Below are 20,077 nucleotides of genomic sequence, written 5' to 3' on the forward strand. Positions count from 1 at the left end.
AGTACACGCACAAACAAGTTTTATAATCTAAATCATGAGATTCCCAATACATAGTGCATCACAAAATGTATTTCATGATTTTATTTCAGCAAATAATATCAAGATTATTTTTGCACATTTCACACTCGGAAACCTATTTTTAAAAAGAGATCAATTTCAAAAATTATTTCATTCTATTCAAGTTCCCGTTATCCCGAAGTAACATAGAATACTTTTTATCCAGGAATTCCCACGGGAACACTTTTAAAAACTATTTTTAGCTCAAGGGTAACATCTACTACAGTAGAAAGACTTGATCTTTCGGCACTTATATCTTCGTTCTCCCATGCCTCATAATAATAAAATTAATACCAGTATATACTGTAGTCACGGAATACACATCAGTGTATGTTTCATCAATGGCCGCTCTGGGTCATGGCGCTATAGAGAAATTGCCATTCTCCTTTAGACTTTCTGACTTGCCCGTGTAATTGACAAGAAGAGTCGAAACTCGTGTTACAAAGTCATTTGTAAACCTCCCCTAAACATAAAACATGGCCTATGAATTTTGGGGATCTAAAAAGTACATTGTAAGCTGCCTAATTCACACGCAAATTATAAAAGTGGTACATTTAAATCACAAGTCATCATTTAAATAGCCACTTTTAGTTACTTGTTTTCGACTTTAAACTGTGATTAGCATTTTGGAGACGTTAGTGTATTGACCGATTTTATACGATAGATAATGAGTTAATTTAAATGTCCATTCCATTGTGTTTGAATGCATTTACATAAAATGTTTTAACTGCAATGAAATTGTTATACTAAGTTTTTTTTTCGTGTGACCCTTTGAAAGACGTAATGAGGATAAATGTATCATCCTAATCCCTAATAGGTATAATGATTTCTGATTAAACTATTCGCGCTCCATTCTCACACCAAAACCATACTTTGACTTTGACTAGGCAGATTTTTTGGTTTTAGATTGTTACTGTAATGTACAGTATGGGCCATAGAAACCTGACCTCTCTTGGGTAGCAAGAATGATCTGGAACTGAGATTAAATAAAGTCATGAAAACAGGTGTTTTCAAATATACCTATGTATAATATTGATTTCGATTCTGAAGGCACAAAATTTAATTTTAGCGATGTCAAAATATTAATTTTGCCGGTGGAAAAATTGTTTACGGAAACCCTTATAGAGTCAAATTTTAAACAAAGAAATTGGGGATTTGACAGCTCTAAAATTTGAATTTGTGACTACATAATCGACATCATCATTGTTACATGATCATGCAAGTTTTTTTTTAACCTGCGGACATATCATCAGCATTAAATAATTCTATACCAAAATTTATAAAGTATTTTAATGTAAAACAACATGTGTATTACTTATTTTCTATTGTAATTAATTGTACAAATAATAAACGAAAATTATGATAATAATATAAGTAAAGATTTTAATTTACTCTAAGCTCTCCTTAAAATTGATCTAGGGCATAAAATCCATTTAATTTATGCAAAAAAATGCAAAACGACATTGTAGTCTAGAAAATATACGGCAATTATTGTTATCATTTATTTAAAAATTGAAATATTCTAATATTCCTTCTAAAAAACGAAAGTCTCCTTCAGACTCAGTAGACAGCTCTGGAACCAGTGTGAGTTCAATATCCACCAGAACAGGTATCCGTAGAAAATACACTTCGTCAGTTTGTCGAGGATGACGACCCTGAAAAGAACAAATAAGAAAAAATAACGACCTAGGCAAAAAGGTTTATCTAAACGATCGCCACAACTATCTTTCTTTGGCTTTCCCCATCTCTTAATGGAGCTAAATTATTATGAATCCAACATCGTTTTGAACTTTATCCCATTGAGTTAAGGAAGAAAACCAATGATTTATGTGTCTTTTTGAACTTTATCCCATTGGATTAAGGAAGAATACCAATGATCAGTGGCCCAGTTCTGGGCATGTATTATTTAGCGACTTGTGAATTAATGATTTTTTTATGTAGAACTGGCCTATTATGGGTTAATTAACAAACCTTGCATAATGCGCCCTAGCCTTCGGCAAATCTTCATCTTTCTCCTTGAGTAAATATCTTCGGCCGCCCTCGACGGATTTCTTAAAATATTCGTACACATCTACGCCCTCAACGTCATAGTAAAACTTATCTTTGTCTTCCTTTTTTATACATTCTCGTAATGCGACGAAATTCGTATTGGTGAAGCTCCATTGCTGTGTGATGTAGTACTGGAGGGCCAGGTTGGCAATGTATATGCGGCGTTGGACTTTGATCAACCTGTAAGTAATTGTAGTTTTTGGGTTTGCATTTGTCCAAGACATCGGCTCTATAAGTGGGCCACGTACCCAAAAATAATGATGCTATTTATTTCTGGGTCATTTCAAAATATTTAAGCATAAGTAGCTATGTTGTTTATCGTTGCTTGGACCGCAGTAATTTACATTTAAGCGTATATTTTAACTTACATTGGTTTCTTTCCAAGCAGCCATAGGACAGCATCAACGAAGATCGCTGGCAACAAGTGGAATAAAATGACCTGCAATGTTTTAAGAACACATTTAAAATGTTTGGATTAAAAAAAACTAGAGTTGTTCTACATTTGAAATTGATGAATTTATTACCTTAATGTAATGGATTGTTTTAGAGGTAGTTAGATCGCCACCAACATTCCACAGCATGTCGTTCAATGGATACGCCACGGCCAGTCTCTTGCCAATATCAACTAATTCACCCATTTTTATATGGTTGAGATCTCCAGCACAGCAATTGTAAATCTCAATGTCGTCTGTTGGTTCCAGTCTGAAAAAATATTATTTTATAGGTAACTAATCATAATTGTTTTTATGTCATATCATTACATCATCAAGGTAAACAATTGTGTTTTTGTCTTATAAGGCAACTGATTATTACGATTTATTTCTTATATTCATTGGATACTTTTAATAGCTATACCAATTTGCAGTACGTTTTATAATATTTTTTAAGTAATTGGGCACATAGTTCTTGTTAAATTTGGACAAATTATGATGGTTCTATTTGAATATACGTCGACTCTAAATCATTGTTCACAAATACAAAATACTTTTGTTATTATTTTAAACGATTTTATTGCTGTTTTTATTAAGATAACTTACTTCTTCGTTCCACGTAGCCACGAAGCAGCGATGAAGTTCTTGATGGCAATATCTACTGGGATGTAGTCCGACACTAGATCAGGGTCTGTGTAGATGCTCCGCATGATCCCTAGGTAATGTAGTAATAATATTCATAAGTAATATAATTAAATAACAGGTGGTAATAGTTACTTAATAATAAATAAAAATTGTTGAAGCGTCCGTAGTCGAGCGGGGGGCTCAGTGATCGTAACTGATCGCTGAGGTTAAGCAACAACTGACACGGTCAGCCATTGGATGGGTGACCAATTTCAAGTGGTGCTTTTCTGGACGCTTCCGTGCTTCGGACGGCACGTTAAGCCGTGGGTCCCGGTTGCTGCTTCAGCAGCAGTCGTTAAGCCTAGTCAGAGGCCTTCGGGCGGCTTGAAAACATCTGACAGTCGGGTTGCCCACTTACCCGACAACTCTCTCAGCACAAGCTTGCTTGTGTTGGGGTCCACCAACCCGCACTTGGCCAGCGTGGTGGACTAGGCCTAAACCCTTCCTTCATTGGAAGGAGACCCGTGCCCCAGCAGTGGGGACGTAATGGGTCGTGATGAAATAAAAAACTTAAAGATTCAAGCAACCCAAACATTAGTAAGAGAGAATTTAATCTATCAAAAACCCGGGAATTAAGTCTAGGATTCATGGTACCTATAACCACGGTAAACACTTCAATTATTAAGAAACTTTATTAAATATTAGTAGGTAATTATTTGAAAGTTCATTGCAACAATTTTAATGTGATAATTTTATTTACCTTTTCCACATGCTACGAGAATACCAACTGGGCCGTTGAAGTTTTCTATCCACCCTGGTAACGGCTCCGACAGACTACTGATTACTGAAATACAAAATATAATAATTTGTTAATACCTACATACATAGTCACATTCGGTCCTCCCTTGTCACAAACGGTTACTGACCAGATTGACTGAGCATTACCTAATAGTTAAACAGGGTGACTCAAGAGGTCTTAAACGAAATATGTAAGTACTTAGTGGAAATAAATGTAAAATATACTAACCAATAGAAGGCCTAATAATTACTATGGGTAACCGTCCTCGTTGCTCATAAACCACGTGCTCTGCTAGTTGCTTCGTGAAGGTATACGTATTTGGTATTTCACCTAAATATCTGAAACAAACACAATGACACTATGAGAGACACCAAATATAATAACATTCTTCTTAGCCTTGGGGGTGTACGAAAGGTGCCTCAACGAAAAATGTACAAAACAAAACAACAAGAGTACCCTAAGTTGAAAGGGGTGACATAGGGAACACACATACTGAACAACTTTTGAACAAAAAGTTGCTTTTCCATACACACTTTGGCGTGACTTTTTACTATTATCTCTTGTTTGCCCTACCTCGGACACTAAATAAGCAGCAGGAATCATCCCGTTTCTAAAAATATCTTCAACCATACTAACTTAGGCGTCAACGTCCGCAGCGTGTGCTCGTCCATGGTCTCGGCCACCTCCAGGGTCTGCCTCCAGTCCGCGTGCGGCGGGTACATCACCTCCTCCACGGGGTTGCGGTTCGTGTTGGAGTAGGAGGTAGATACGTGCGCTAGCACCTGGGGAGAGGGAAAGAGGGATATTTTAAGATGTATTAGCTTAGCTTAAATCATTATATATATAATATAATAAGAATTTATTTAGTAATTACATACCTTTAGTCTATGACTTCATTCCCAATATCCATCGTAAAATTGAATTATTCATTACACAAAAATATACCACTCGCCTACAGATTCACTGCATGATATTTCTAATTACGTTTTAAATCACAATCATATATTTATTTACAGTTTATGGCACAGTGTGGGCGCAGCACGGCGGCAGCGTAGGCACTGAAAGCCTTTTACAGCCGCGTGAGGCACTCGGGGCCGCTGAAAACACGAACCGCTTATGCGTGTGAAGTACCCCGGGTGACCTTGGTTCACAGCTGCCGGCCGTGCACTTGCCATAACTACCTATTTATACATAAATATACAATACTACGTCAGTGGCATCATAAAGGGAAGCGGCTGAAAATCAGCGCGGTAGTAGGTAATATATTATCTTCTACCGCCTTAGCTGAGCCGCCGTCCGTTTCGGTGCCAGACAACGCACACATATCCTCTAATTTATTTCTTTTGTTTAGTCATAATGTCTTTGTGTTCATTTATTACTGTTTTTCATTATGTTTTCTTTCTTTTTCTGTGTGTGTGCGATGGCACGGAATAAACGTTTTTTATTATTATTATTATTATTATCATCATATTTCTTCTTATCGTATCGTCGACAAACAGTAGCCCCGAACGGTATTAGCTTTACAAACTAAGGGTGAGCCCTTTTGGAAAATACCTAGCGTGAGGTAAACGGTTCTTCGTCATGAAAAAAAATACTGTGAGAGACATTCTTGGAAACACATCACAATTTTACTAATGTATCCTCATAATCATATCAGCAGAAAGACGGCTATAATTGATTAATTAGATATTAAAAAAGGAAGTCTTTTAAACTTACTGTAGGTAAAAGTAACATTTTCTTAAGTGATTAAGTTTTAATTGTAACTTTAACTTACTTTTAAGTCCTTGACTTCTTTAGCGAGCTCCACGATCTCGCGTGTGCCTCGCAAGTTCAGTTTAACTGCTAAGCTCAGTGGGTCGTCAAATCTGTAGAAATACAATCAATAAATTAATGAGATATAACATCATAACATTTAATAAACCATACGATAATAAGCTAAGAGCGATGGCTTTTTTAGTGTTTGTGAATAGTGCAAGTGAATAGAGATCGATCCTATTTACTAAGCGACAAGTCGATGACAAGTACTAAGCGCTTAGCTACGAAGCCCGTGTAAACCAGCCATCATAAATAGAAGATTGGTAAATTATACTCTTGTAAAATTATGTAGAAAGAGATTTCAACCTTACACTAGCTGCAACATGGAAGATAATGTTTACTTTGTTGATCAACATGGCTCTGTCTTCAGCGCTTACTCCTGAAAATTCAATGCGTTATTTATAGTTCATCGAAATCTCAGGCAGGATGTCACTAGAACCGAGGTCAGCGGGGGTATCGCGAAGTCAAAACGAAGTAACATTTACTAAGTAATTAAGTAAGTATGTAGTTTCAAATACAATGCAAATAATCCGAAGAATCCGAATGATAGTTGTCAAGACAAGTTCGGGGGTCAGGTTTCTTTGCCCCTATCTGTACTTCATCTTGATTCATATTTTTCAAAAGGTCGAGAGTCATTTTATAATAAGCAACATACTTATTTCCTGTTTGTGAAATTTAAGGCTCACTGCACGAGATTGCAGTGCCGGGAGGAGTGCCTAAGACTATGTTGTAATTTGACTTTTGACTAATCTCTCCTAGTTGAAGGTAAGTGCCTTACCTAGTCCGATCTCCATGACGTCCCCGGCGACCACTGACACTTTGGACATGAAGATATCCGGCATCTCCTTCTTCAGACGGTCGAAACACCACTGCAAGCAACAATTAATAACATTAATCTAACCATGATAACTTTTTAACGAACTGACAACTTCTTAAAAGATTTTTCAGTGTTAACGGTTACTAACTTGTGCAGAGATAGACTGTTCTATCAACCTAATTAGGTATTTAAAAAAAACGATTTTGTGACATAGCTTTGTTTTTCATACAGTAAATACCACGTAAACAAACACCATACAAAGTGTTGCAAAAGTGGTATACTAAGCCGAAGACTGTCTAAGGGGGTGACTCAAGGGTCAATAAAATTCGCGAAATATCAATTTGCTTCTCGATAGATCTTTGATAGTCACGTGATTTTTTAACCGACTTCGAAAAAAGGAGGAGGTTCTCAATTCGTCTATATGTATTTAATATAGAGAAGCACATTTTTGTGTACAGTGACCCCCTTGAAAGAAAACTAGAATTAAAATCTGTAACTGTGTAGGTAGAGGTAGGTACTAACTAGTAAATTATACAGGGCTTAGTATACCACTTTCGCAACACTCTATACATATAGTGCTGAAACTCAGAAACTCTGTAGGCACTAACCGGTGAATTATACAGCTCAGTGAGTCGATCCTCCGACCTGACTCCCTTCTTGGTCCGCATCAGCAGGTAGATGCGGTCCAGCTCCGAGCAAGAGTAGAGTAGCTTCTCGATCAGGACTTTACCCATGAAGCCTGAAAGCATAAAGATATTCTAAGTTACGAACTTTCGACTGGTCTACTTTCATCCTTACTAATATTATAAATGTGAAAGTAACTGTGTCTGTCTGTCTGTCTGTCTGTCTGTTACCTTTTCACGCCAAAACTACTGAACGGATTTGAATGAAATTTGGTATACATATGGTCTAGACTCTGAGAAAGAACATAGGCTACTTTTTATCCCGGAATTCCCACGGGAAAACTTTTTAAGGCGAAGCGAAGCTCGCGGGGACAGCTAGTTATGTAATAAAGTATGTTTTTTTATCTCAGATAGATAATATAGTCAGTGGCGGGACAAAAGCGACTGTTGATGAAACGTCCAGAATCTGTCAATTTAGTACTTATCTGAGATTAATAACAGACTTTAGAAGCGTAACTTCTTCACCCTTGTTTTACAGCCTCTTAGCTGCTTCTGTGTAAGTTTTGACGATGAATCAGATGCTACATAGCCTTCTTAGTAAGTAATAAATTATGTACGGGAAATGATGGATGAATTAATTATACAATCATTTTTTGGTAATGCTTAATAATTTATCCTCAGTTTGACCTCTAGACCTAAGTCTACCTAAATACATAAGTAAAGTATCTACCTACTTAAATAATGGACTTTCTTCAATCAAAAGTGTTTGATTATGGTAAATTATGCTTTAATTCAAACCAACGGGTGAACGACTTTGGGTTTTTAATGACTTTTCAATTTGATTATTTATTTTGTTAGGTAGGTAAGTTATTTAATTGTTAAACATAAACCTAATGATAGTTGGACTTAATACTTAGATGCCTATTTCTCAACACACTAACCCCTTTATTCATAGAAAAGTTACAATACGTTTTAACTTACTTACTTACTTACTCCGCTGGCTCAGCGACCCAAAGTGAGTCTTGGCCTCCGATACAAGAGATCGCCACTTCTGACGGTCCAGTGCAGTCTCCCGCCAGTCAACGACTTGTAGCTCGCGCAGGTCCGCCTCCACCGCGTCACTCCAGCGGTACCTGGGCCGGCCCACCGGTCGGCGCCCCGTCGGACGGCCCATGTAGGCTCTTTTTGCGCTACGATCTTCTCCCATTCTCTGGAGATGGCCTAGCCAGCGAAGTCTGTGGGCTTTTGTTTCTCCCACTATGTTAGCCCCCGCCATCAGATCTTCCAGTTCGGCGTTTTTCAGGACTCTCCAGCTTCCATCGGGTCTCTGTCTTGGGCCAAAGATCTTCCTTAGGACCTTCCGTTCCGCCACCAGCAGTTTGCTCTCTTCTTTCTGCGTTAACGTCCAGGCCTCACACCCGTACATCAGTATCGGTCTTATTACCGTTTTGTAAATTCTGAGTTTGGTGTTTCTGCTCAGAAGCCTAGACGTCAACACTTTATGCAAAGCGGCACTGCAGCGCAGGAAGCTTTGGATGCGGGTATCGATTTCCTCGTCGCGAGTGTTCGTATCCGTGACAGTGCAACCTAGGTATTTAAACCGGGAGACCCCTTTGTACGTCACATCTCCAACATGCAGGTCTTGTCTGCGAACGGACTTGTCGTTGTAGCGCTTCATGTGGAGATATTCGGATTTTCCGCGGTTTATTCTTAAACCAATTTTTCCGGCTTCTGTATCAAGGAGTTTCGCAGCTTTCCGAACCTCTTCAGCTGTTTTGCCCAGCACCGCTAGGTCATCGGCATAGCCAACCACCTTGTGCTTTCCATTGAGTTGTAGCCCGAAGTCAAGTTCTAAAACTCCTCTGAGAACATGCTCCAGGGCTAGGTTGAAAAGCATAGGCGATAGGGCATCCCCCTGCTTTAGACCGGTGACCACCGCGAACTCATCCGTCAGTTCTCCTCCAACACGAACCTTCATCCTACTCTCCTTTGTGGCAACCTCAACCATGCTCACTATTTTTGCCGGTATTTTAAAGTTGCGTAGGATAGTGAACAGCGCTTCTCGATCAATGCTGTCGTACGCCTTAGTAAAGTCCACGAAAAGTGAATGGATGCTCTGCGCGTATTCCCATTTCTTCTCCATAAGCTGCTTCAGGAGGAAGATCTGATCGACTGTACTACGGTTGCGTCTAAAGCCACACTGATAATCACCAAGGATTTTTTCCGTGTATGGCTCCAATCGCTTGAGCAACACGTAGGACAGGACCTTATACGCTGTCGGGAGCAACGCAATGCCACGATAGTTGGTACACTTCTTTTTGGACCCTTTTTTGTGTACGGGGCAGATCACTCCTAGGTTCCATTCCTTTGGCTGCTTTTCCTCTTCCCAGATCTTGCACAGTAACTGGAATAGTTCCGACTGTACTCGACCCCCGCCGTATTTCCACAATTCGGAGGGTAGATCGTCAATGCCCGGTGCTTTGTGGTTTTTGAGTCTCATTATGGCTTCACGGACTTCTTCAAAGGTCGGGGGTTCCACGATTTCGCTATTGTGTTCCATAGAGCGGGGTACTTGTTCCTCGAGTGGTTGGCAGTTGAGCAGTTGCTGGAAATAGTCGCGCCAGCAGGTCATGATAGTATCTCTGTCCGATATCAGGTTTCCATCATCGTCTTCAAGGAACTGAGCCGTGGGTTGGTAGCCTTTCTTGCAGGAGCTTACTTCCTTATAGAATTTCCGTGACTCGTTAGCTCTGAGGAGTGTCTCCATCCCTCTTACGATGTTGTCCAGATGCTGTCTTTTGGCTCGCTTAATGATCGTTCTAGCTTCCGTTTGGACCTTCTTATATTTGGCAACCCATTCCTCGTTATTCTCAGCCTGGATTTTACATTTCCGCCTTTCCTTGACAATCTCTTCGCAGTCCTGATTCCACCACTTTCTTCTTTTGGTGTTTCTTTTTCTTCCCAGTACTTTAACAGCTGTTGTTTTTACTGTGTGTTTCACACTATCCCAGTGATTGTCAATATCCGCGTCAACCGTGAGCTGGTTAAACCTGTTATTCAACTCTAATCGAAACTTTTCTCTTATATCTGGGTCTCTTAGGTTGTCTAAGTTAATCGGCTCCTCTTTTCTGGTGTTATTCCTTCTTTTTACCGTGATCCTTGCCCTGAGTTGGATACCAAGCAGATAGTGATCGCTGTCACAGTCAGGCCCTCTGTACGAACGCACATCCTGTATGGTGCTTTTGTGTCTGTCATCTATCACGGCATGATCGATCTGGTTCACTGTTTTTCCATCAGGTGACTTCCAGGTACCTTTGTGGATATCTTTATGAGGGAACATTGTGCTCTTGATTACTAGCGCCCTTGCTGTTGCAAATGATATCAGTCTCAGACCATTGTCGTTTGTTGTGGCATGCTTGCTGTGTTTTCCAATAGTAGGCATGAAAGCTGCTTCTCTTCCCACTTGTGCGTTAAAATCTCCAATCAATAGTTTTGCATCAAAACTCGGTAGTTGATCATATGTCTCTTCTAGATGGTCATAGAACTCGTCCTTTTTACTGTCTTCTGACATCTCTGTTGGAGCGTAGACATTTATGATAGAGTAGTTGCAGAACTTGCCTTTTAGACGCAGCACAGATATTCTGTCTGACACAGCATCAAATCTGATCACACTCCCGATCATGTTTCTAGAGACCATAAAACCAGTGCCGTACATGTGTTCGCCATGATCACTACCGCTGTAAAATAGAACAGTGTTACTGTCGACATTGCACTCTCCTTTTCCCGGCCACCTTACTTCTTGCAGGGCTGCTATTTCGATGCCATATTTCTTTAATTCGGCATTCACCTGATACATGGCGCCAACTCGGAATAGAGAGCGCACATTCCACGAAGCTAATCGGAGTTCCTTAATATCATGCCTAGTGTCGTTAGTTTTGGGATCAAATCGTAATTTCTCTTTTCTCGGTTTCGTAACAATAGTTTTTTCCATGGGCAGGGCGTTAACCTGCCGCACAACCCCTTTTGCCGTTTTGTCCCTCTCTGTCAAAGAACAAATTGTTCTTTATCGGAGAGGGACAAAACAGTTTATTAGTTAAAACGTTCTGTAACTTCTCTATGAATAAGGGGGTAAGTATACAACTCAAAAGTACCTAGAATACTAGGTACCTAAATACTAGGTTAGGTAATATACTTAATGGCTAACTACTAACTACTTTTCTAACTTTGTATGAAAATAATTCACACGCTTGCAGTGAATCCAATTCTACGTGAGAAATAGGTTGTACTTGTACCTAAGGTAAGTACTACAATACCCATTACGTCCCCACTGCTGGGCCACGGGTCTCCTTCCAATAAAGGAAGGGTTTTAGGTCTAGTCCCCCACGCTGTCATATTGCGGGTAAGTATAATGAATATAAATATAATAGGGTTAGGTACTTATGTGAAACGAGAGCGAATTAAAAGCTTAGTGCCTAGTTGACGCCCTAGGATAGGAACTTGTCCCCATGTTCATGTCACTGTTGTCATTTATTGTGACGATGGACCAGTTTTTCACTTGAGTAAGTGGACCAGTTTTTTACTTGAGTGAATAACTTTCAAAGTTCTTCTTAACTTTACTTTCTAATGTGTGAAAACGAGTCAGAATTCTTGAGATTTAGGGTGCAGCGACCATTGTTGCTTTGTAGGGTAGTAGATATTAACTTATATAATCTGGCTGATTTTCTTTCTTCTGACTTATATTCTACTGTTTCGCAATCGTAAAGTATAATACGAGCAACCTTATTCTATTAGTTCGCATACTAAAATTAAAAACGAGATATATACTACACAGGTGGCATTTTATCAGTGTACATCCGTCAGCTGCTCAATGTATCCGACATACTGAGCTACATTAACCATGGGACTTAACTTTTCTACAGGGTGTTGCAAAAAGGGTATACTAAGCCGAAACCTACATGTGCAGCATGGTATATCTAAGCCTGAAACTGAAATCAGAATTTGAAAATTCGCAAAAAAAAAAAATCATTTTCCATAGAAACTTTGTTGGTCACGTGACTTTTTACTATGGGAAAATATATTTTTTTCGCGTATTTCCAAATTCTGATTTCAGATTCGAGCTTAGATATACCATGCTGCACATGTAGGTTTCGGCTTAGTATACCAATTTTGCAACACCCTGTATAAGTATCCTACTTATCACATGAGTATGAAAGAAGCTGGTGACTCACTTGCAAGTCACCACTGACTCAAAGATCTCAATGAGCTACTATTATATAAATATAATATTTTTATGTAGGTAAGTACCTACTTAGTTATACTTTATGAAAAAAAATTAGTTAGAGGTACTTACCCGAGCCGCCAGTGATCAAAATAGTTTTCCCTTTATAAAATTCAGGAATCGTTGGCAAATTACTGAGATCCCGATCTTCTAAGAAACCCATGATGGCAACACTTTAAAAGGAAACAAAATTAAAATAATATCGCAGCCAAAAAAAAATTGTCGCCGAAAAAAATATTAATGTTTAAAAAACACAAAATGGCGACCGTAAAAAGTTTTAATTTAAATTTTCAAAAGTGAGTGACCGGCGCGGCCAGCCGAGTTCAAGTGACTGTCTTTGCATTCATGATTAAATTTAATGAATGCTTGATGATTTTGTTAAGGTTAACCTTCGGTACTTTTGTAGTGATGACGACACGGCTAACCTATAATGTGTAGAGAGTGAGAGAGTTGAGTTTTTTTAGTTTTAATAATAGTTATGTCGGATTAGACAGCCTAAATCTTTTCCTTTGTTGGAAGGAGACCCGTGTCCCAGCAGTTGGAACGTGATGGGCTGATTGGTCATCATGGTGATTAGACAGCCTTAGACACATTGACCTGCCTACAGCCGATCAATGATTAAATTCCATCCTGTATTTGTAAAAGGCAAATAAATGACTGACCTAAATTCATTTAACAACGTACTTGTTAGGTACTTATACTTACCTAAATATTAGTTCAGAGTGAGGTGCCTAATTACCTAATTTATATTATAATAAATGGCTATAAGCCGTTATAGAAAAAAGTAAGTAACTAAAAGTATGTCCCATATTTTCCCATCGCAAAGTTATCATAGTCAGACTCTTCTAGGTAACATAAAGTTCAGTTACCATTATAAAGTCCTTCTTCAAAGGAGTGAAGGAATACAATGTTGCATTTTGACAGCTGACCACAGAGTACATTAATTATTCTGAGAATAGAGCTATCAGTCACACGATGATATCAGCGCCAGCTGTAGATGTGCCCAGGAACTAAATTTCATATATAGCACTAATGGTAATACATAGGTATTTTGATTTATTTCTAGCTATTTGTATCTATTAAATACCTACGTGAATAAAATAACGGGGATAAATTAATACATCAGGATAAGGTTTTCGACATTTATTTCTTTTTTTATAATACTCCACACATAACATTCCACCAATAGCATTGGTCCATTTTCTGAATCTTCCAGCATCCTTATCAGGATTGGGGAACCTATGTAAGGTACTGGTGGTTTCACCTGCAATAAAAATATTTATATTTAACCAGCATGACGGAGAGCCGTGGTGGCGTAATGGATAAGGCCTCGTCCTCTCAATCGAGAGGCTGTGGGTTCAAATCCTGGCCTGTACCAATGATATGGAGTTCATAGTTTAATGCCGCGCGGGATACTGGTTTCTACTCTTGGTTTCGCTTGAGCGTCGATGAACTACGAACGCGATCCATTACGGTATCGCCGAGTTGCTATGAATACGGTATCAGGTCCATTCTTTTGGCAACCGAGTTGTACATAGCTTGATAAGCCGCCACTAAGCACCAATCCTTCAGCTAGATTACATCAAACTTAATTTTACGACGGTAGACACAACACTCGTCCAAAGTCGGAACATTAATTAGTGAATATATGTAGGTAAGTACTTACGTTTTTCATTCTGGTCACAACCAGGAATAAAACACTTATGTTTCGACGCCATAGTACAAAATCCAAATCAAAAGGCAAATCAAGGTCAATTATAGTACTCGCAAAGGTCAGAAGGTGAGGAGGCAAATCAGAGTCCACGAAAAAGCTAGAGTTGTCGATAAAATCACAAAAATCCGAAAAAGTTATTTGTATTATGGCGGCCGTAATAACAAATAACGTTCCGTATTATGCACACATTGCGTGAATGACATATACACACTGAAATATTTTGTAGTATGCAAATTCTATATTTTTTAAACATATTGATGTCAGTATTAGTAATATAAATATATATGTAATGTTTTATTTTATTAAATTTTCGTGAATAACTAGATACTAAAATATTTAATAACTATTATAGCAGTTGAATTTGACGTAATATTTTGACTGTAAAGAAACGTACCATTGCCGGAGTTTTAATAATTACCAGTATTAAAAATAAATAATAGTAAAATAATGTTGCCAGATATTATTTGGACTCAATTATCATTATTATAATTCTCATTACAGCGCCATCTATAGATGTGCTCACAAACAAAAAATTAGAGCTTGAAAAATAAGAGTGACATTTTGTATTAGCTGAAAAGCCCATGCAGCTGACACGGTTTTTGTTAGTAAACAAAACATTATTCTTGTTTATTATGTTTATTTTTGAGATAATTTACATTTTTGAGAACATTTTTATTTTGTAAATAAAAAAGACATGGCTAAGAAAGAAAAGAAGAAGGGTAAAGATAAAAAGGATGCTAAAAAGGTATGAAGAGAACGTCGTATGTAGGTATATAAGTAGGTTGACCATTTGACCAATGATGTAACATAAAACCTTCGAACACATCTAGGTACCATCCTTTATCATCATCATCAGTCCCTAAGCGTCTGCTGGACATAGGCCTCTCCCAAGGAGCGCCACAACACTCTGTCCTCTGCCTTCCTCATCCAGCCACTACCTGACTAAGGTCGTCAGTCCAGCGGGTCGGAGGGCGCAACTACGCTTGCCAGTTCTTGGTCTCCACACGAGAACTCTTTTACCTCACTGGTATTGCGTTCTAAGGGAAATAGGGCTGGCCCACATGACACTTCGACTTGCATTAACATTGAATATCAATAATTATTGAAATCGATTTATTTTAGCCTAAGACCGACCCCAAAAAAGACAAAAATAAGAAGAAAGGCAAAAATAAAAAGAAGGATGGAAAAAAGGTAAAAATTGCTCGTAGTTAAGTACGTACCTATAACATCAAAAGTAGGTACTTACCTACATATTATGTAAGTACTTATACTTACTCAATAATATAAATATGCAAAACTTGTCTGACCGGCTAATCCTTTTGCCACTGTGATAATGTTGTCACCAACATCCCAATTAAGCACTCATGTCTTATAGCACTATAATAACTATCTGCCCCAGGCGGGAATCGAATCCATGATCCTCGGAACAATATTCGGTGTAATTATACCGATTGTACGTAAGTACACTAAACTTATAAATAACCTCGATATAGAGTCTATAGCTTGTATAGTCTATATTTAGAGCGGTGGTGGCGTAATGGATAAGGCGTCGTCCTCTCAATCGAGAGGCCGTGGATTCAAATCCTGGTTTGTACCAATGAATTCTTTCAATTGTGTTTTCAATTAAGAAGTTTAAGTACAATAATATCACGTACACTTACGGTGCCGGTGATGGAAAACATCGTGAGGGAACCTGCACATCTAGATTCTAGATGTGTATCCTAAGTGCATTGTACTTATTCCATAACGGCGATATGGTTCGCAAACTATCACGTGAGTACAAATGTGCTGCGAAAAGTGGGTGGCTATATAATATTGTGGCATAATATTGTATTTTAATGCTCACTTTTCTTTTCAGACTGCTGAGGACACAGGTAAGACTATTTTATTGAAACAAACACTTGTGATCCCGATTTCCGCGACGCTTTGAACAATTTCCCGTGAGATTCCGGGATAAACTGTTGCCTAATTCTTCCGAGTTACCCTTTTACCTACCTAGAGTTCGACTTTAATTTTGCAAAAGAAACAAGTGCCAACACTAAAAAAGTTTATTAAGCCACAAAATATGTTCTGAGCTCATTTAGGGCTACCAAGTGCAAGGTTAATTGTGAGTACTTAAATATTAAATCTTGTGGACGTTTCAAAGTATGCATTGTCGGATTGATTTATTTTGTAAACTGAACGAGACCTATAAACTCATTTTGTTCCATACAGCATCAGACCCCGAAGAGCTGCTGCTCACGACCGACCTGGAGACAGACGTGGAGGACCAGCAGTACACGGACACCTCCTACAGCAGTGCCAGCTTCGAGTCCCTGCCGCCGCCGCCCGTTGAAGGTATGCCATCAGCATCAGGGTGTATGGAAGGTGACCCCTAATAGTGGCGTATCAAGACGCATAATAAATAATGATGGGCACCAATATATGGAAGCTGGGACCAGCACCAATAGAAATGAGTGATACGTCGTTAAAGAGGTATTTTTTTGTAGAATATGAATAACGGAAGCGCTAGTCTTGATTTACTGTCCAATTAGAATAATCGTACCTTGAAAGTTTTTATATTTTATTTCTGTAATTTTAATGTTTTTGTTAGTTTTTCACATTCATTTTTAATTTTTATAACAAAATGATCATATTTCATATAATTTTATATTTGTTTATTATCTCAGTAAATAAAACCAGTTGAAAGTAATTTCTCCCATTTCAATAATACGTGTTTACGTGTATTACGCCCTAACTGTCATCAGGAGAGAGAGTGCAATGCCATAGAAAAATACTTCCTTCCGATGAATATATTTCAAAATGGACAACTTATACGGATTTGTCGTCATAATACTTTTTTGCTCACTTGAAAAGAGCTATCCAACGATGTATGTCTCATCTTTATTGGACATAGGTCCCAAAACGCCCATTGTCATTTATTGGGTAACAGATAATACCCCATCCACACGCTCGGCGAACAATGGCAAACAGCAAACAGCAAACAGCAAACAGCAAACACTGACGTGTGGATGGGTGTTTGTCGTTGTTTGCCTGTTTGTGTTCGCCAGTGTTCGGCATCGGTGTCGGTTTTTCTTGCCAGATCAAAGGATGTTCGGCAAACAGTTCGCTACGTATCCACACGTCTGGCAGCGATCAGTATGCGCGCTAGCATTGCGGGAGGCGGACGTATCAACTTGCTACACTTTTTCGTTGGCGCGCATTTTTTTTTTATGTATGTTCACCGATTACTCCGCCGTTTATGAACCGATTTTGAAAATTCTTTTTTTTTTTGTATTGGGTTGAGCTCCCAGGTGGTCCCATTTTTTTTCAGAATTTTATCTCACCCCTAAGGGTGGGTAAAGGGGTAAAAACAGGGTATGAATTTCCATTTTGGACACATATTAACCGAATCTAATGAAATTAAAAACATAAATATAGTTCTTGTAACAAAAAAATATGATGGTGACCTTGAGCTGATCTGATGATGGAAACGGAAGGCAGTCAAGGGAACTCCTCAACGGTATATAGCAACTACCTCGTGTTTAGGCTTGAATGATTCGTATTGATTAGTAGGACTTTTTGGTATCATTTGCATCTTACTTTTGATTAAAAATTATTGCAAATAAACTAAAAACTATAAAATAAAATAATAATTAAAAAGAAGAAGTCAGTTTTTTTTTTAATTATTATTATTATCCCACCATCGTCTTTGCTTTCTTCTTATTTTCCTTTTTTCTTTCTCTTGCTTTAATTTATATAATAAAAATATGTCAACCCGAAAGTAATAGCTCGTCGTCCGCCGTGTTTGCCGGTTCGGAATGTTAAGAGCGTTCGCCGAGCATGTGGATGGCTGTTTGTGTTCGGTGATTGTGGTTGGTGTTTGCGACTTTGTTTGCTGTTTGCCGTGTTTGTGACAAACAGCAAGCGTATGGATGGGGCTTTACATACAAAAAATAATATCAAGTCACTATATTAGCATAGACTAAGTGCCAATTTCTCCATTCTCGGTTAGAGCATAACCAGGGAGTACTGGTTAACTTTTGACACATCTGTCATGAATTTTATATGGAGATGACGTTTAATTTATAAATCAATCCCTGTCGGTTAGATAACCGACAATAGAGAAAATGGTACTAGTACTAGTAACTACATGTTTTGTTATACCCCATCCACACGCTCGGCGAACAATGGCAAACAGCAAACAGCAAACAGCAAACACTGACGTGTGGATGGGTGTTTGTCGTTGTTTGCCTGTTTGTGTTTGTGTTCGCCAGTGTTCGGCATCGGTGTCGGTTTTTCTTGCCAGATCAAAGGATGTTCGGCAAACAGTTCGCTACGTATCCACACGTCTGGCAGCGATCAGTATGCGCGCTAGCATTGCGGGAGGCGGACGTATCAACTTGCTACACTTTTTCGTTGGCGCGCATTTTTTTTATGTATGTTCACCGATTACTCCGCCGTTTATGAACCGATTTTGAAAATTCTTTTTTTTTTTGTATTGGGTTGAGCTCCCAGGTGGTCCAATTTTTTTTTCAGAATTTTATCTCACCCCTAAGGGTGGGTAAAGGGGTAAAAACTGGGTATGAATTTCCATTTTGGACACATATTAACCGATTCTAATGAAATTAAAAACATAAATATAGTTCTTGTAACAAAAAAATATGATGGTGACCTTGAGCTGATCTGATGATGGAAACGGAAGGCAGTCAAGGGAACTCCTCAACGGTATATAGCAACTACCTCGTGTTTAGGCTTGAATGATTCGTATTGATTAGTAGGACTTTTTGGTATCATTTGCATCTTACTTTTGATTAAAAATTATTGCAAATAAACTAAAAACTATAAAATAAAATAATAATTAAAAAGAAGAAGTCAGTTTTTTTTTAAAATTATTATTATTATCCCACCATCGTCTTTGCTTTCTTCTTATTTTCCTTTTTTCTTTCTCTTGCTTTAATTTATATAATAAAAATATGTCAACCCGAAAGTAATAGCTCGTCGTCCGCCGTGTTTGCCGGTTCGGAATGTTATGAGCGTTCGCCGAGCATGTGGATGGCTGTTTGTGTTCGGTGATTGTGGTTGGTGTTTGCGACTTTGTTTGCTGTTTGCCGTGTTTGTGACAAACAGCAAGCGTATGGATGGGGCTTTAAATATGTACTTATAAAATATTATAATAACTATGGTTATCACGTCGAAAATCAAACTAGGTATAGGTACTATGAATTCCGACGCTCCCCCTCAGAAGGGCTAGTACGGGTCGTATTTAAGACGTGAAAAAAGTTCTCTTGAGGCTGCGCGATGTGAGTGAGCGCGATGCAAAACTTTTGTCACGTCTTCATTGCACTCTGTGCTAGCCCTTCTGGGTGCACGAAAGGACCCATGAGGACTACCGTCTCCACAGGCGAGAGAATCGCGACGGACGAACGATTTACGATTACTAACGACCCAAAAAACAAATCGAAAATCGGTTCAGTCCGTTGGGAGCTATGCTACTACAGACAGATTCACGTACAGGGACACGGACACGTTAAACTTGTAACACTCCTCTTTTTCGTCGGCGGTTAACAACTAGCAACCCTTACAACTTTCTGTTAAATCCATACCCCCAGGTTTCCAACGGAGACGAAACATCAGACTGTAAAATGTACTTTTTTATTAGTTCTTAGGCATTCGGAATTATCATAATAAACATGAGAATTTATGGGCTAACTCTTTTCGTGTGTAGCTAGTTACCTACGTAGGTATTTTGCGTGTGTTCCGTCGTTTCAATAGAAAAAGGTTTAGCAGTGATGTGTATGTGTGTGTACATTGATGCCAACAGCCCAAGTACCTAAGGGTGATGTGAACGGGTGTTTAAAAAGGGATGTTTTAAGTCTGATGTGAGTATT

At 38.6% G+C, this 20,077-nt stretch overlaps 2 protein-coding genes and 1 long non-coding RNA gene across 3 annotated transcripts in view; 1 reads left to right on the forward strand and 2 right to left on the reverse strand.

Annotated features, from left to right (window-relative positions):
• Positions 1–966: 966 nt before the first annotated feature.
• On the reverse strand, positions 967–12,804 carry LOC105392472 (putative fatty acyl-CoA reductase CG5065). Its single transcript, XM_038121446.2, has 13 exons — positions 12,566–12,804; positions 7,201–7,331; positions 6,554–6,644; positions 6,082–6,154; positions 5,735–5,825; positions 4,597–4,742; positions 4,189–4,298; positions 3,922–4,005; positions 3,144–3,252; positions 2,631–2,808; positions 2,475–2,545; positions 2,029–2,286; positions 967–1,712 (listed from the first exon to the last, which is right to left on the reverse strand). The coding sequence occupies exons 1-13, from the start codon at positions 12,654–12,656 to the stop codon at positions 1,592–1,594; spliced, it is 1,554 nt and encodes a 517-aa protein (XP_037977374.2). The 5' UTR covers positions 12,657–12,804; the 3' UTR covers positions 967–1,591.
• An 817-nt stretch (positions 12,805–13,621) lies between these two features.
• LOC125491064 lies at positions 13,622–14,519 on the reverse strand. Its single transcript, XR_007268093.1, has 2 exons — positions 14,160–14,519; positions 13,622–13,757 (listed from the first exon to the last, which is right to left on the reverse strand). It is a non-coding gene; the product is annotated as an uncharacterized LOC125491064 (long non-coding RNA).
• A 1,515-nt stretch (positions 14,520–16,034) lies between these two features.
• LOC105387865 (dynein axonemal intermediate chain 7) overlaps positions 16,035–20,077 on the forward strand; it is a 38,794-nt gene continuing 34,751 nt past the window's right edge. Inside the window, exons 1-2 of the mRNA XM_048631992.1 lie at positions 16,035–16,081; positions 16,422–16,544. The gene's annotated coding sequence lies outside the window, so the exon portion shown is untranslated. The remainder of the gene's footprint in view (positions 16,082–16,421; positions 16,545–20,077) is intronic.

The sequence above is a fragment of the Plutella xylostella genome, chromosome 30, assembly GCF_932276165.1.
Source record: "Plutella xylostella chromosome 30, ilPluXylo3.1, whole genome shotgun sequence".
Taxonomy (NCBI): Eukaryota; Metazoa; Arthropoda; class Insecta; order Lepidoptera; family Plutellidae; genus Plutella; species Plutella xylostella.

What these genes read in the sequence shown, in the direction of transcription:
- LOC105392472 (XM_038121446.2), bottom strand. Translation starts at nt 12,656, where the DNA reads ATGGGTTTCTTAGAAGATCGGGATCTCAGTAATTTGCCAACGATTCCT. An exon ending in CGTCATGGAGATCGGACTAG is followed by an intron (nt 6,155 to 6,553) that starts GTAAGGCACTTA and finishes TTGAATTTTCAG; the next exon opens with GAGTAAGCGCTGAAGACAGA. An exon ending in AATTATTAGGCCTTCTATTG is followed by an intron (nt 4,006 to 4,188) that starts GTTAGTATATTT and finishes TTTGTATTTCAG; the next exon opens with TAATCAGTAGTCTGTCGGAG.